The sequence below is a fragment of the Neurospora crassa genome, linkage group V, assembly GCF_000182925.2.
Source record: "Neurospora crassa OR74A linkage group V, whole genome shotgun sequence".
Lineage (NCBI taxonomy): Eukaryota > Fungi > Ascomycota > Sordariomycetes > Sordariales > Sordariaceae > Neurospora > Neurospora crassa.
The window spans coordinates 1,217,904-1,233,215 of NC_026505.1; the positions used below are offsets into that span (position 1 = coordinate 1,217,904).

The 15,312-nt window shown below is 46.1% G+C and overlaps 4 protein-coding genes and 1 non-coding gene across 5 annotated transcripts; 4 read left to right on the forward strand and 1 right to left on the reverse strand.

Annotated features, from left to right (window-relative positions):
* Positions 1 to 680: 680 nt before the first annotated feature.
* NCU15087 lies at positions 681 to 752 on the forward strand. Its single transcript has one exon. It is a non-coding gene; the product is annotated as a tRNA-Trp (tRNA).
* A 469-nt stretch (positions 753 to 1,221) lies between these two features.
* Positions 1,222 to 3,874, forward strand: NCU16947 (hypothetical protein). The gene is made up of 5 exons (XM_011396514.1): positions 1,222 to 2,559; positions 2,662 to 2,729; positions 2,816 to 3,140; positions 3,229 to 3,361; positions 3,427 to 3,874. The coding sequence occupies exons 1-5, from the start codon at positions 1,935 to 1,937 to the stop codon at positions 3,491 to 3,493; spliced, it is 1,218 nt and encodes a 405-aa protein (XP_011394816.1). The 5' UTR covers positions 1,222 to 1,934; the 3' UTR covers positions 3,494 to 3,874.
* A 146-nt stretch (positions 3,875 to 4,020) lies between these two features.
* On the forward strand, positions 4,021 to 5,676 carry NCU04676 (glutathione S-transferase). Its single transcript, XM_954126.3, has 2 exons — positions 4,021 to 4,877; positions 4,938 to 5,676. The coding sequence occupies exons 1-2, from the start codon at positions 4,074 to 4,076 to the stop codon at positions 5,133 to 5,135; spliced, it is 1,002 nt and encodes a 333-aa protein (XP_959219.3). The 5' UTR covers positions 4,021 to 4,073; the 3' UTR covers positions 5,136 to 5,676.
* A 4,463-nt stretch (positions 5,677 to 10,139) lies between these two features.
* On the forward strand, positions 10,140 to 12,179 carry NCU04675 (hypothetical protein). Its single transcript, XM_954125.3, has 4 exons — positions 10,140 to 10,893; positions 10,985 to 11,024; positions 11,097 to 11,148; positions 11,239 to 12,179. The coding sequence occupies exons 1-4, from the start codon at positions 10,476 to 10,478 to the stop codon at positions 11,392 to 11,394; spliced, it is 666 nt and encodes a 221-aa protein (XP_959218.1). The 5' UTR covers positions 10,140 to 10,475; the 3' UTR covers positions 11,395 to 12,179.
* gh31-3 (glycosylhydrolase family 31-3) lies at positions 11,485 to 15,280 on the reverse strand. The gene is made up of 4 exons (XM_954124.3): positions 15,157 to 15,280; positions 14,616 to 15,063; positions 14,250 to 14,545; positions 11,485 to 14,173 (listed from the first exon to the last, which is right to left on the reverse strand). The coding sequence occupies exons 3-4, from the start codon at positions 14,488 to 14,490 to the stop codon at positions 11,628 to 11,630; spliced, it is 2,787 nt and encodes a 928-aa protein (XP_959217.2). The 5' UTR covers positions 14,491 to 14,545; positions 14,616 to 15,063; positions 15,157 to 15,280; the 3' UTR covers positions 11,485 to 11,627.
* Between the last annotated feature and the right edge of the window lie 32 nt (positions 15,281 to 15,312).

The window sequence follows — 15,312 nt, forward strand, 5'->3', positions numbered from 1 at the left end:
TATTATTATAATATAGTTAGAGGATACCGGGTATAGGGTATTATAGTATATTAGATAAAGGTAACTTCTATTTTTATTAATAAAACTTATAGATTATGAAGGCCGTAACAAGTAGCAATTTTAATTTATATTTTCAGAACTACAATGTACTCGTTTAATAACCTTTCCTTTCCTTCTATATACTTAATATTACTTTAATTTGTAACTTCTAATCTTATTGTCCTATTAGTCGTAGGATTACGCTTTAATGGATATTAACTTAATTAGTAGTAGTATTAGTACTAGATATTTATTAATTATTCCTTAAACTAGTTAATTAGCTAATATTTCAAAAAGTAAGAAACCTATGTATATAGGCGTAGACTATTATTAATAATACTTAAAAAGTAGCTAATTAGAGTATTTTTAAGTAAGACGTTTGAGTTAATAGTAGAGTTATATTACGGATCTAATTAATAAGAGTATAGGAAACTTTAGTAAAGAAATTTAGTTATAAACGAACTATCTTTTAATAGTCCATTCGGTGGATGCGGGTTATAAATAAGCCCCTTTGGGATAGTGAATGTTATCCAACTCTAAACAGTTGAAGTACGCTGCAACTAGCAACTACACTTGTAAGGCTAGCTTTGAAAATTGAGTGGTATTCATACGCACATATTCTGGCAAAATCATGCTGTAATGGCCTCATGGCGCAACGGTAGCGCGTTCGACTCCAGATCGAAAGGTTATCCGTTCAAATCGGGTTGGGGTCATCTTCATGTTCTTTTTAACGCACATAACGTTTTACACAGTGGATATCAGAAAGTTTCAACATATTTTTGGGTTCCGCATATCAGGTCTGTGGGAGGCCGGCCAGGCCTGCTAAAGATGTTGACATTAAGACGGACCGTTCCGTGTTCTGAGTCTAGGCTCGTTCACCTCGCTTATATCCTGCAATAATCCACCTTTTTTTGGGCGGGGCCTTGTGTCTTCTGTCTCGGTATTCGTGCTTACTCTAATGCTTGTTTCAGGTACAGCACGTGCGTGCGCTCCCGGTTCGCTTGAGGTTTTGAGAATGACATCATCCCATCGATAATATTAGAACCACGTACCGAGAGGAGCATCTAATCAGAGCGGGGAGAGGGAGGCTACAGAGAAGGAAACTGGTTACAAGACAAGGTTGAAATCCCTACTGTTCTTATAACGGCTGAATGGTTCTGTAGGTACAAGTGTTCGGGGTTGATTTTTGTTGACAACGAGTTAGAGCGCTTATCAGCCAGCAATACGTAATCCCCAAGTCTCTTCCTCTCATTTGTCGATTTAGGTGGTTCCCAACCACTTGCTAACCTTCGACAACTGGGCACGAAACGAATCTGAAGCATGCTGGAAACCCAAAAGTTGCGTACGCCCCTGCATGAAAAGTGCTAATGGGTACCTGGAGAGCCATTGTCCGTATGCCGTCAATGCTGCCTCTGAAACAGGGTGACGGCGATAGGGTAAGGTACCTTAACGTGCGGCGATCTGTGCTGCACATTAGCATCACATGCGGGCGCACCGGGTGCAGCCTACTCACTTTGTTCGTGGAGGTTGTACACTGTTTGTATTTCAGGTTTCGACGTCCCGGCATCACGAGGGGAGGCCCCCCGACCGTGTCAGGCCAAAAAAGCACCTGGCAACGCAACGTGCAAGGCGTCATGCGCTCCAGGGGGGGGGGGGGGGGGGGGGGGGCACACTAGAAATGCCACTAGCAGCCCTAGCTGTGTTGAACGGCGATCTTCCATCATGGTGCAGTCCTGGAACCATTTACTAGTCTAGTCGATCGAGCAGCGAGTCTATAAGACCTTCATCATCGCCATGTTCTGGTCCCCAGCCTGTTAACCCGGTTTGCTTCTCATGCGCTCAACCAAACTCCTCCTGCCAAGGCCTCAACCACCTATCTTCAGCCGCTTTTCATCATGTCGCTTCCGTCCACATACCGCCGCTCCGAGTCAAGCATGCTCGAGCATCAAACTTGGTGCAATCGAGGGTTCGAGCCTACCGAGACGTCACTCGCCAACATGGTGAAAGCCCAAGGTCTTGTCCAAAAGTTCAAGGTTACCCATCTGCTCTCATATCTTGGCCGGCTCAACCCCATACCGATTGGCGTGTCGAAAACCGACGCGGTCTGGCTCTTCGATAATGTCGCCTTTCGCAGCCCAAACGGTTTATGGCAGGCAGAGTTCGTGACTGCTGTTTTCGACGCGCGCATATCAACCAAGTTTGTTGAGGCTGTAGGCGACATCGCCGAAAAAGTGGGTCTCTCCAAGGGCGACAAGCAGGAGAAGACGATTGAGCAGCGCATTACTCCTTTTCTCATGGAGGTTTTGCCTGGGAGACGGGTCGATATCAAGTTCGGCGAGTCTACCGAGTTGCGGCTGGGTCCTGGAGGCAGGAACGGGATCAGCAGTGAGCTGAAGAAGCTCCCCGACTCAAGTGCCGGAAGTGTGTTAAACTCGGTGGCCGAAGTCCCATCTGGCGCGGGAGGATTGTTGAAAATGACTACCTTTTATACAGAGCCCGAGGGTTGGGCCGTTATTTCCGGTATGCTTGTGATCTCCGACCCGTCACTCAAACGAGAGACAGTTCTTTCTCTCTGCGCAAAACGCTCAGTGTTTGCTTCTAACACTGGACCCCCCAAAACAGATGTTGATGACACTATCAAGATCACGCAAACGAGTGATCCTGTGGGAATCCTACGGTCCACATTTGTGGTAAGTTTAGCGCTCTCTGCGTTCATCGCAATCGTCTAGTTTAGTGATGGTGCTCAGATATTGACGGCATGTTCCTCGCTGTGTAGGCAGATCCAACACCAATTGCAGGCATGCCAGAGCTATACTGGCAAATTAAAGACATAGTGACGCCGTCTGCACCGTGGTTCTACCTGTCAGCATCGCCATACAACCTCTACCCCTTCCTTCGGGATTTCACTCACCGTTACTATCCCCGGGGCCAGTTGATCTTGCGAGATGCCAGTTGGATGACCATTCCAGGGTTGCTCTCCAATCTCACGCTTGGAACCCAAAGGTACAAGGTCGATCGCATGAAGAAGCTGTACGAGTGGCTGCCAAAGAAGAAAATGATCTGTATAGGCGATTCAACGCAAAGCGACCCCGAAGCGTATGGTGAGTTGATGGTACTTCGAAGTCGGGGCCCAGTTCGGTGAACTGTACCAGAAAACCCACTGGCTAACACTTAAAATCATGTCTGTAGGCGAGATGTATAGGAAGCATCCAGAGTGGATCAAGCTGATTCTCATCCGGAAAGTTGCCGATATTGCGGCCATCGGTACGGAAGCCAAGAATGCTGCCAAGCGGTTCGAGGACGCGTTTAAGGGTGTTCCAAGGTATGTGCGACTCTTATGGCTGGGGCCCCCTTTGAGTACTGGTTCTGATCTTGCGATACTTGCAGAGAGGTGTGGCATGTGTTTGAGGATCCTGCCGAGTGCCGTGAGCAGGTCCAGAAAGTGGTCGGCTAAGGTAAGAAAGAAAAGAGAAAGAAAGAAAGAAAAAAAAAAAAAAAGAAAAAAAAGCTTACGGCACCCGTCCTCATCATGATCTTTTCTCGGACGAGTGTCAGTTGCGTCTGATCACGGCGGTACACAAGGTCCTGGCCGATTCTCACACTTGGTTCATGTGTTATGGCCGTGTGCAATTCAATTCGTGTGAGACCTGCCGTGGTACCTGCCTTGATGATCTCGCAAGATCTACTCTAGAGGTGGCAGGTACGCTGAGGGCTCGAGGCCATCTCTACTGGACATGGGATCTGGAAGGCGGATATGGCCTTTCCTTTAATGTTGATAGCTTGCTTGGACGTTATGACTTATAATGAATGAGACGGATACTATCTTTTGTACAACAGTCTTTCTGTCAATGATCGATTCCTGCGATGATATTGACGCGGCGTAAGTACCTTGCTGGCTAGGTACGTACCGCATGGCCCCGGACGAGTGCGGGGAAATGCAAGCTTACCCCCATGTCTCTGTGTTGTCTGTACCTGCCTCCGCCCGAAAGCAATCTCTCGGTCTTAGTATTTACGTCAGTGATTTATTAATCCGAATGGTTCGCATCATTACCCGTCCCCTCTTATCCGTGGGACACTGTACACAACTGGTCCAGCTGAGAGCTGTTACACCTGTTCCTTTTCCGCTTCCGATATCTTTAGCTTCACTTCCACTGCTATCATTTCCTTCACATCGTGCTCTGTTTAGCACCACTACAATTGCTCCTACTTTGTCGTCCGCAGCTGAAAGGGTCAAGATGTCGTCCGAAGGTGCAGCAGTAAAGCGACAGAGGTCCAACAAGGATGTGCCCTACAACCTCATTTACTGGCCAGGAATTCCCGGCCGCGGAGAGTTCATCCGGCTTACCCTCGAGGAAGCCGGTGCTGAGTACGTCGACACGGCCCAGGTCGAGGGAGGCATCGACGAGGTGATGGCTTATGTCAAGGGCGAGAAACCCGACGACAAAACCAACCCTCCCATCTTTGCGCCGCCCATTCTCAAGCACGGTGACCTTGTCATCAGCCAGACGCCCAATATTTTGCTGTATCTAGGCCCGCGATTGGGTCTCGTACCCGGTGTTGAGGACGATCCGGATGCTCTATACAAGGTCAACGAGCTGGCACTTACGGCGCTGGATGGATTGAGCAACGAGCCGCACGACTGCCATCATCCTATTGCGTCGGAGCTGTATTACGAGGACCAAAAGGAAGAGGCCAAACGGAAGGTCGAGCATTACGTCAAGACACGGTTACCCAAGTTTCTCGGTTACTTCGAAAGAGTCCTCAACTCCAAGGCCAGCGGTGAGGGCCCTTACCTCTACGCAGGCAAGCTGTCATATGCGGACTTGGTCCTATTCCAGGTAAGTTCCGCGCCTTGCTTGGCACAAATTGCTCTTCGTGTTGTGGCTAACTTGAGGCAGTGTTTGGATGGCCTCAAGTTCATGTTCCCCAAGGCTATGGCGAAGTTGAACAAGGAGGGTAAACACTCAAAGCTATTTGAGCTGTACGATGCCGTCGGGCAAAGACCCAAGATCAAGGAATACCTTGGGGGTCCTCGTCGGCAGAAGTACAGCAGTGGCCTCTATCGTTACTATGAGGAGTTTGACATTGAAGGCTGAGCATGCAAGACAAGTGATTACTGCTGGCCGTGGGTATAACTTACGGCTTGGATTTGTCTATCAAGCCGTCTACTTGATGATGGAGTCTGTAAATCTAGGACGAATAGATGCGAGACAATGTGCTGATGTTCATGTTGACTCAAGGTTTTCCCCGAACAACAATTTATGTTGTCTGGTCGAACCATACCTACATGGGCTGGGTAGTCCATGCGGCATCTGGGTTATAATGATGACTTTCGTTCCCAGAAGCGATCCTCCTAAGCATGAAACTCGAGTCGGGCGAGTTCCGTCGCGTTTTGTTGGCTGGGCCTTACTCCCAGCTCTTACTGATGGCTATCCCCGTGGGTAGAGATATCAGGGAGGAGATGAGTATTACATATGCCGTATGATTCTATACCATTAGAACGGCCAACAAGTTCTAGCCGATGCATCAGATGCATATCTGGGACCAAATTCTCACTTTTACTTCGGGCGTTGGCCCCGCCTAGGTTGAAAGTAAGGAATAGAAGGTCAAAGCAGGCGATATGGTAACTGTAACAGCAGAGGCAAAGCATAAGTTCCTCAGCCAGGGACCGACGCCCTGTATTTTTTAGACTGCCTACCTACTCACCGGCCGAGCACAAGCCGACATCAGTACATGAGACCAAGGAGGAGGACGAGAAGGAGGAATAAGAAGATAGGTATCCGTGCGGAGCCAAAGAAGCAGGAAGCATGACATCAGGGAAGGATGGGAGAAGGCTGAGGAGTAAGTTGAGGAGCAGTTGCAGGCGACTTGTCGGAATATGAGTTGCTTCATTTCACCCTACTCACATTTAGGTTTTCAACATTCTTTTCTGCGCCATGAAGCAATGCCTGCTCCTTGAAAAATGATTTTGCACGCAGGATCTCATTCGGCTACACATAGGTAACCTCTACACTTTTTCCGTGTAGCTGAAAATGCTTTCTGTTCTTCGACTTTCTTTTTTTTTCTTTTTTTTTTTTCTCTTTTTTCTTTTTTCGCTGCCACCCACTTTCCATTCTTCCAGTTGTTTTGCTTCACATCTACGCTTTTTCACTGGCCCGCCTCGCGCGTTTTCCAGAAGCTTCAACGGGTGTTTACTTCTCGATGTTACCTCTAGTTGGTTCACCTGTTTCTTTTGCTAATCACATGGTCTACTCCACGAGCAGGTACTCAAGTCGTGCCATAAGCTACCAAGTACTGTGTTCATACTAATACATAAACATCACGGAGCTGTGGGGGGCGTTACATGGACCGCGATATCCTTAGGCCCTGATCGGCTGGCTGCACAGCTGGGACGTGCAGAAATATTTCGGTATATTTCGATGCGCTGGCGCCCAGTACGCTAGTGTTTGTACTGCTTTTAACGTAGTAACTGTATTGGAGCCGTACTGGGATGACCGTATTAGTGCTTGATTAATTAGATTTGTTGTTATTGACCGTATTTGGTATAGTTGATGCCTAGAAATTTACACCGCTTTTAGAAAGAGGGGTTGACTTTGTTGTTATTGTTCGTAATGTTGTGAATAAAGTAAATAATACCAGTAATCGACTAGACGACTAGATATCCTCGAGATGGACTTACAACCTCTATTAGAGGGTATCGATTTATTCTAACTCTATACCTAACCCCTAACGCTAGGTCTAATAGAGGAAGATATATTATTAGAGCCTATCTAGAATATTTTTAGCGACCTAATACCCGCTAGCCGTAATAATAACTAGCCGCCTCCCTTCCCCTCTCTAGTTATTATACCCGCCCAACTAATAGATAAGGCCGGTTAAGAACCGGTACTAGATCCCCCCGCTATTGAAATTACTAGTATTGAAGATACTCCTCCTTTAATTTAACCAGCGCTAGTAAGAAGGAAGCGGGCAATTAAATTAGTAGCTAGGAAGCTAATAGCAAAGAGAACCAGAAAGAAGGCGCCGGTCCCGGTACTAGATAGTACTAGAATTATAAGATTCACCGCCTAGAAGATTGCTACCTTTATAGTCTAGTTATTATATTGTAAAGGAGAGGGCTGGTTTAATAATATACACTAGAAGGATTATAGCAAGGCGTGGGATTACCTTATCGATATATATAACGAGACGTAGCCGGGTTGGCGATAGGATTTTACTCGTATAAAGAGTAAATAGAATATAGAGAAGCGGCGGTATATTACGTAATAGACTCTCTTTACCAAATATTCTAATACTAGTATCGACCCGGATACTTATTTATTTATTATCTCTAACGAATATTAGGAGAGCTTCGTTAAGTGTTATAGTATTAAGACGTATAGTATTAACTAGGTTTGCTACTAACCCTTCGGTAATATTAAAGTATATAAGGGAGTCTTTTTTAAATTGAAGGGTGCCGGGCTTAATATTGCTAAACCGAGCGAAATATAGTAAAAAGAGGGGTTTATAGTCGGAGTTAGTTATAAAGACGAAGACGAATTAGATAATAATTTATTTAACGAGGTTGAAGTGGGGGGCGAGGCGAGGTAGGATAATGAAGATGACGACGGCGGTAATAATTCTAGTAATAGAGATGAGGATGACGAGGAGGAGGATAACGGCGGTAATAAATCTAAATTATTTATTACGTTAAAATAAATCGTAATATTACGGGTAATAAGAGTAATTAATAGTAGTTAGAGGATAACCGAGGCGTAATAATACTACTTTAATACTAATCTAGATAAGATTCCCGCTAGTTAAGCTATTGTATTCGTAAATATAAATAAGGGTAGAGGGGGTAAGAAGCGGTCGGATATTGTAATACTAGGGAGTTCAATAGAGAAGGCGGCGATTGCTCTCCAAGTTCTTAAACTTCCTAGTACGGCCGACGTTGGTATTACGGTCAATAATCTATAAAGTCGCTTTACTAGTACAATAATAGAGATAGAGATAATAGCGTATATTAATTATCTTATAAATAATCCGCTGGTCGTAACAATGTGGATAAGGTTGAATAAGAGTATAAAAAGTACGTATATAGATAAATAGAAACGAGGGATCTAGAAAGATGTAGTGCTAGTTAGAAAATTAGATAATTTACGATTATTTTATTAGAATTATAGAAGCAAACACCCTTTTTTTTTTTACTAGTAAAATCTTAGCAAAATCAAATATTCGATTTTATATAAATAACTCGATATTACTCAGATAATTCGATTTTACACGACTTTACTTAGATAATTCGATTTTATATAGATAATTCGATTTTATACAACTTTGCTTAAATAATTCGATTTTATATAGATAATTCGATTTTACACGACTTTGCTCAAATAATTCGATTTTACATAAATAATTCGATTTTACACGACTTTACTCAGATAATTCGATTTTACACACAATAATCTCATCACCCCTCCTCTCGCCTCCTCTCGCCTCCCCCCCTCTCTCTACTCTACCCTCTACGAATCAACTACCATTATTTATTCATCAACCAAGCCGTATTATAACGGATATTATTAGAATAAATACCCCTCACTACCTCCCTCGCTTATTAGCGCGCCCTTCTTATTATCTCCTCTTCGACTAATATTAACACTCTCGTTTCCTTCCTCGAATGTATAGCAATAAAATTATAAAGCCCGGTTACCGCATACACAATCTAGACCTACTTCTTCATAGAGTATTCAATAGGCGCGATCTATATAATTTTCTACCTTCTTTTTATAAGACTAAAGATTTACTTAATAATAATACGAATACGAGTATAACGTAAATTATATAGCTCCTTTACTATTTCTGGGGGTTTATTTGTATTTCTCTAGTTTTATAAATAATATTTAATATTCGAATAGGGAATTATAATCCCTAATCTAATCCTAAACCCTATATCCATTATATAATATCGTAACTCTAGTATACAAAAAAATCTTCCGAACGCGTAAATATATAGCAAAATATTATTTAAAGACCCCTCTACTCCCGCTAATATATATATAAAGGTATAATCGAACTTTACGACGGTAAAGACGTTCTATATAAGGTTACCTTTTCGATTACAATATCTCTATTACTACTGTAGCGGTACGTAAGTAGTAATATAAGTCCTATTAATAGTACTAATATAATTATTAAAAGAGTTAAGTATAGGGTCTAATTTAATATTAGGGTCTAAATAATCGTCTTCTAATAACCTTATATACTCTTAATAGAGTATAACGAATCTAAGCAGTAGATCTTTAATAATAATACTTATAGTACTCTAGCTAATTTAGAATTTATATACTATAACCCGCTAAAATTCGGCGTATACTAATATATATAATATTACTATTATTTTTTAATATATAGTCTAGTATTTAATCGCTTCTATATTATAAATTTAAAGCTATCTTACTAGTATATCGAAGGTATATTAATCTATACGAAAGAGGTCTTTAAATTAGGTTTTAAAACTACGGTATATAGTATCGGCCAGCTCTCTAGTATATATTGGGCTACCTAGGTATATAGGAGTAGGTAATTTACATATATTATTTTTAGTACTAAGGAGAACGTGGATTGCATTTACTATAGTAAAGGTAAAAGTAGCTTAATTAGTACTATCTATATCGACTTTTACAATAGGATATATATAATTAATTTATATAGAGAATATAGTAGATAATCGTTCCTAATACCCTATACCGAAATATCCTAAAATATAATAGAACCTTATTTATACCCCGGGACTATATTAATTCAATTAGATTTTTATCTTTTTGCACCGTTTATACGCGCTAGTCTATACAAACAGTCTGTACGAACTCTACGAGGGTGGTCTGGAGACCTTCGTTAATTTTGGCAGAATTAGGCGTGTAGAGTGCTCAATACTATAAAAAAGTAGAGATCTCTAACCCGTACTGGAAGGTGATGAGCGCCGTATTAGCGTAGTACGAAATTTGGCACCCTGGTTCGTGCAGAAACTCGTCAGAACAGCTTTTGGTGTGAAAACGCTGCTAAATCTGGTCAAGTCTGTTTTTTAAATCAGTCTTGGCGACCAAAAAGCCAACTTTTACCTCTGCACGACCCGGATGTGCAGCCAGCCGATCAGGGCCTTAGGGTGTTGTTATGCTCTTCCTTCCCTTTTCAAGGCTTCAAGGTTTCAACTGCAACGCCGGGGTATTTTATGCCGCACCACTTTTGCTTGATGTGACCCCATGAGTCGAACATCTTTCCACCAGTAGGAACACAAATTCCGGCCCCTGGAATTCCGAAAGATACCCGGCGAGAAAACATATAATAGCTTGCCTATATTCCCTCGCTCATGGGCAACATGGGGGCCATACTTATCATAACCTCCATCTCCTTCTTCTCTCACCCGCCACGTCCAGGTTTCGAGTCATCAAGACAAGATGCAGCTTCTAGCCATCGTTTTTCTCCCCGTTGTTCTATTCGCCACTCAGGCTGCTGCCGCAACATGGTATTTCCTGCGCTATGACACCCCCTCCGGAGCCAAGTTCACTGCCTTCAGTGGACAAATGGTCATCCCAACTCTTCCCAAAGCGGCAGTTTACTATCTCTGGCCGGGCCTACAACCGACCGACAACAGCGGAGTTTACCAGAATGTGCTTGACGGACGAAGCGGCACTTGGTGGTTTGGATCTGGATGGTGTTGTTCAAACCCTTCGCTACCCTGGGGAGGCGGGTTCAACACGTATGCGGGAGAGACGATCAGCTTCTCGAATGTGTTGAACAGTGATGGGAGCGGATGGACTACGACGACGAAAAGGGGCACCAATGGCTCACCCGTAACCAACACTTTTGCTCTTGGTGAGTCTAGGAGGGAAAGCCTACTCTGAGTCATAGGCAGAGTGATGGTCGAGATGGCTGTAAGTGCTGATACTCTTGACTTTTATAATAGCCAGCAAATCTTTCAACCAAGCTATTTTTGCCATTGAACTGTAAGTCTTGTGTCTGGCAAATTCGTATAAAGGAAACTGAAGTCGCAATTTAAGGTACTAATCTTTCCAAAGTTACGATGTGGCATGGAATTTTGGGCCCTTGACATTCGAAAACGTCAAAATTGTAAGTACCATTTTGAGCGACGGAATTGTGGGCTTTCACTCTCAACAGAAAGGCTTGTCGTAAGTGCTAACTTACCTACCCGACCGACAGGTTGCGACGGGAAGCACGAGCACGGCGTGGTGCACGGGAAAGCCAGCAAACTATAACTCGGCCACAAAGTATACCATTTCCGGAGCGAGGGCATCAGTGAGCGGTACGACTGTCACTTGCACCATTGACTCGGTGGTTTTGCAAGGCCCTGCATGATAGCAAAGAATGACGTTCGTTCTCGGATTCGAGTATTATTTGCCCCTTGACAGCCTCACTCAGTCTTCACTCAGGTAAAAGGCCTGGCCTGATAGCAGGAAGCGGGAACATCTTCATCATGATTATTCATTCATTCATGCTAGAGTACATGGGTACTTCTGCGTACATTTTTCCACATTGCAGCAAGAAACCTCCCTCATCAATCATACCTAGAAGGTAGTCATCGGCCGTTATTATTCATAACACATTTTTTTCACTATACCACCAGTACCCTCACAGAGAACAGCTGTGCAGGCCTGGGTCAATGGGATGTTGACATCCACGCTCTTCTTCCCCAAGGCGCCGACGACGGTGATGTTGGTGATCTTCACATCCGTTTTGAATCCAAAGTCGCCATTGACAGTCAGAACACCCAAGGCATACTTAAACTTGATGTTTGTCACACCCTGTTGCTCCAAGCTGACTCCATCATCAAGGTAAAGCTCACCCTCGGCAGTAAGGTCCTTACCGACCGCGATGATGAGCTCAAAGTCCTGCTTGCGAAGTTCGGTGGTGGTCATGGCAGACTTGGCCCGAAGAGGAACGATGACGCCACCGCGGAGGTAGAGCGGGATGTCAGTCAAGCTCTGATCCTTGACAGTGACGGTCCTCCCCTTGCCATGAACGACGTCAAGGGTGTACCAATCGTAAAAAATATCGTTAGGAAGGTAGACATCAACGCTGGTCGAGTTCTCCTCAGTGACGGGGGCTACAAGGAGACCGGGACCGTAGAAGTACTGATGCTGGAGGCCAAAGGTGTTCGCGTCATTGGGATAGAGGTAGAACATTGGGTTAATCATGGGAGTACCATCAACGGACTGCTTGTATTGGGCAGTGTAGATGTAATCGAGCAGGCGATAGCGGATATCGATGGCCTTGCGGGCGGCCTCAGCCACGATCTCCCAACGGTAAAACTCCTGGCTGATGGAAGGTAGGTACTCGTTATGATTACGGTAGAAGGGGGAGAAGGCACCCAGCATGGCCCAACGAGCGCAGAGCGACTCGGTTGTGTTCCCGCCGAATCCGCAGACATCAGCGCCCACCATGGGGATCTGGTAGATGGAAGCAAACGCCATCATTCCGTAAATGCTCTCACGGTAGTGTTGCCAGTCAGCAATGTTGTCACCGAGCCACTTGCCAACCGAGTGGCCAGCGCCAGCAAAAGTGGAGCGGGTGATGATGAAGGGGCGGAGGCCAGGGCGGCGGGCAAGCATAGCCCCGCGGGACTGGATCGACATCATGGTGCCGTAAAGGTTGTGAACATCATATTCGGCCAGGCCATTCTGGTGGATGGTATCGGTGTTCACAGTCTTGTTGGAGAGACCGCCCTTGTCGGCGTTCCATGAATCCATGTAAGCAGCCTTGTTGTGAATTGAATACTTGGGGAAGAGGAGGTCACGGCCAGGGAGACCAAGCTGCTTGCCAGCAGTAATGCTAGCTTCCACAGTCTCCTCGCGCTTGGCAATAAGAATGTCACTCTTGACAGGAGCCTCAATGGTCAAGTCTTTCTTCTCCTTGCATTCAGTTCCCTCGGGCTGGAAGACGCAAGGCCATCCAGGGAGCTCCCGGGGAGGTGTCCTTACGGCAGGAGGCTCAGGCGGGTAGCCGATGGCGGATTTCTCGGGGTCATTGCAAGGGAAGAAGCAAGGAAAGTTGGAGGGCTCGTTCATGTCAATCCAGAGACCATCAATGTTGATACCAGAGCTCGCAGAGAAGAATTCAGTGAACTGGCTGTCCCAGTACCTGGATATGTTGGCCGAGAACCAGTCGGGGAAGACTGAGACACCTGGCCACACGACACCTTTGTAGATGGAGCTATCATTACGCTTGAGGAAGACGTTTTCTTCAATGCCTTTCGTCAAAGCAGGGTTTTCAGGCCCCTCTGCCGCCGACACGGCAGGGTCGACCATAACAATATACTTCTGGTCGTTCTCGTGAAGGTGGCCGATCAACTGCCTCATCGTCGAGAGGGGGAAACGCTGAGGATCCAGAGTAAAGACCCTTCTGCGGTCCATGTAGTCGATATCGGTCCACATAGTTTCAAGCGGGATGCTGGCCTTGCTGTAGTTATAAACCACCTCAGCAACCTCGAAGGCATCCTGGTAGCCGTAACGGCACTGGTGTAAGCCGAAACCCCAGTATGGCATCATGGCAGGGAGCTTGGTGATCTCGGCATATTGCTTAGCAACCTCGATCGGGCTAGGGCCAGCAACGAAGTAGAAGTCAACGACACCCCCAAGGGAGTTGTACTCGAGGTATTGACCGGAGCGGCTGTCCTTGTCAATGACGACGTCCATACCATTGGAGTTGAGGAACAAGACACCGTGGCTGCCACTCTTGCGGTGCTCGTAGTAGACCGGGTGATTGCCGTAAAGGTTCGCTCCGTTGGGGGTGGAGTAGGCATCCTGAGACCAGAAAGTCCGGATGTAGTTGGTGGTGTTGAGGCGGAAAGAGTCCGAATGCTCACCAAGACCGTAGAGGTTTGGGTTGTTGGGCAGCTTGGTACGAAGACGCAGGTACTGGGACTCGAAAACCAGGGAAGCGGCTGAAGTATCGAAGAGAACCTCACCCGTCTTGGCGCGAGTGACGGCGAAGGAGAAAGGGCTGGTCTTGTAGGTGAACTTCAGGGCGGACTTCTTGGAGTTCGCACCCTGAGCTGCCTGCGGGCGAGGGAAGATAGATTCAGGGATCTGATACACATCGTTCGTGGCATCTTGGATCTTGACGTGCAGGCGGTTGTCTAACACATGAATTATCCTTGTTAGCGCCTCCCACCTGTTTAGTTCTTCATTCAGTAATTGTTTTAGTCAACTCACCTGTCTCGTATGTCACCTCAAGGACGAGGTTATCCAGGTCAGTGCCGTAGGTATTGCATGCCTTCCCGGCAAGCTTGAGCTCCGCCGTCAAGCCATTGGCGTTCGTCTTGACGTTCGTAGCCTTGTAGCCGGGACACTTGGCCAACGAGTTGTTGTTGATGGCGCGACTGGCCTGTGGAAGGGCGGCAGAGCAGACTGAAGCCAGCAGCCCGAGGGCCGCGAGACGAGATCCTGCAAACATCCTGTAATGTCCGGCTGCTTGGTGCTTGGTGTCACAAACACACAAGAGAGAGAGACTGCGATCCGGAGAGATGTTACTCTGAGTCTCCCCTCACACAAGAGCCACGGAAGGCAGCATGCTCTTACTTATACCAATTCCATCTAGACCAGGCGCATCGTCACCGAGCAGGGGGTTCTTGAGCAAGTAACACCATCACTTTCCCGACCCGGCAAATCAGGAAAGGATCGGCCAGTATGTACCGATAGTCTGGAGACCATTGGAAGCTGCAAGTTGGGGAACCTGGGGAATCCGAGGGCAACGCAAGGAACCATTCCGGGAGCTGCCTTGGAAGCCATTATAGACCTAGAGAACCTTGGATTGCTATGCCGAAGATTCTCAATCCGTACCATTTCTCCGCATTCAATCATACGCTACTCCGTCGTGGGGCTTTCACTAACGTAAAAGCACCAACTCACAGACCGCAAAGGTTTGTGGCGTGTCGAATCCCACGATAGATCCCGAGCCAACCCTGTGTCGGCATCATGTCGGTCTTGCAAAGGCTCTGAGCGAGCCCATTGCTACGGCCAAGCACGACTAGTTGGGAGGTGGTGAAGAAAAGCATCAGTTAGGCGAAGCACAGGCGGTCAACATGTGAATATGAAGTCGGGGTAAACTCTGATCACTTACCTTTTTCTATGTGCGTGTTGCTCTCTGGCTGGCCGGGGAGTTTGCTTTCTCCAATTTCACCAATGCCCCAGGCTTTCCCCAGTTTTGCCTTCCCCATCCCGCGCTGTCTACCCCTTGCTCTTCTCCGCACATGTAGATTTTTCCGGGGAAAAAAAA

What these genes read in the sequence shown, in the direction of transcription:
- gh31-3 (XM_954124.3), bottom strand. Translation starts at nt 14,490, where the DNA reads ATGTTTGCAGGATCTCGTCTCGCGGCCCTCGGGCTGCTGGCTTCAGTC. An exon ending in TGAGGTGACATACGAGACAG is followed by an intron (nt 14,174 to 14,249) that starts GTGAGTTGACTA and finishes TTCATGTGTTAG; the next exon opens with ACAACCGCCTGCACGTCAAG.
- NCU04675 (XM_954125.3), top strand. Translation starts at nt 10,476, where the DNA reads ATGCAGCTTCTAGCCATCGTTTTTCTCCCCGTTGTTCTATTCGCCACT. An exon ending in GCTATTTTTGCCATTGAACT is followed by an intron (nt 11,025 to 11,096) that starts GTAAGTCTTGTG and finishes ATCTTTCCAAAG; the next exon opens with TTACGATGTGGCATGGAATT. An exon ending in CATTCGAAAACGTCAAAATT is followed by an intron (nt 11,149 to 11,238) that starts GTAAGTACCATT and finishes CCCGACCGACAG; the next exon opens with GTTGCGACGGGAAGCACGAG.
- NCU04676 (XM_954126.3), top strand. Translation starts at nt 4,074, where the DNA reads ATGGTTCGCATCATTACCCGTCCCCTCTTATCCGTGGGACACTGTACA. An exon ending in CGGACTTGGTCCTATTCCAG is followed by an intron (nt 4,878 to 4,937) that starts GTAAGTTCCGCG and finishes AACTTGAGGCAG; the next exon opens with TGTTTGGATGGCCTCAAGTT.
- NCU16947 (XM_011396514.1), top strand. Translation starts at nt 1,935, where the DNA reads ATGTCGCTTCCGTCCACATACCGCCGCTCCGAGTCAAGCATGCTCGAG. An exon ending in GGGTTGGGCCGTTATTTCCG is followed by an intron (nt 2,560 to 2,661) that starts GTATGCTTGTGA and finishes CCCCCAAAACAG; the next exon opens with ATGTTGATGACACTATCAAG. An exon ending in AAGCGACCCCGAAGCGTATG is followed by an intron (nt 3,141 to 3,228) that starts GTGAGTTGATGG and finishes TCATGTCTGTAG; the next exon opens with GCGAGATGTATAGGAAGCAT.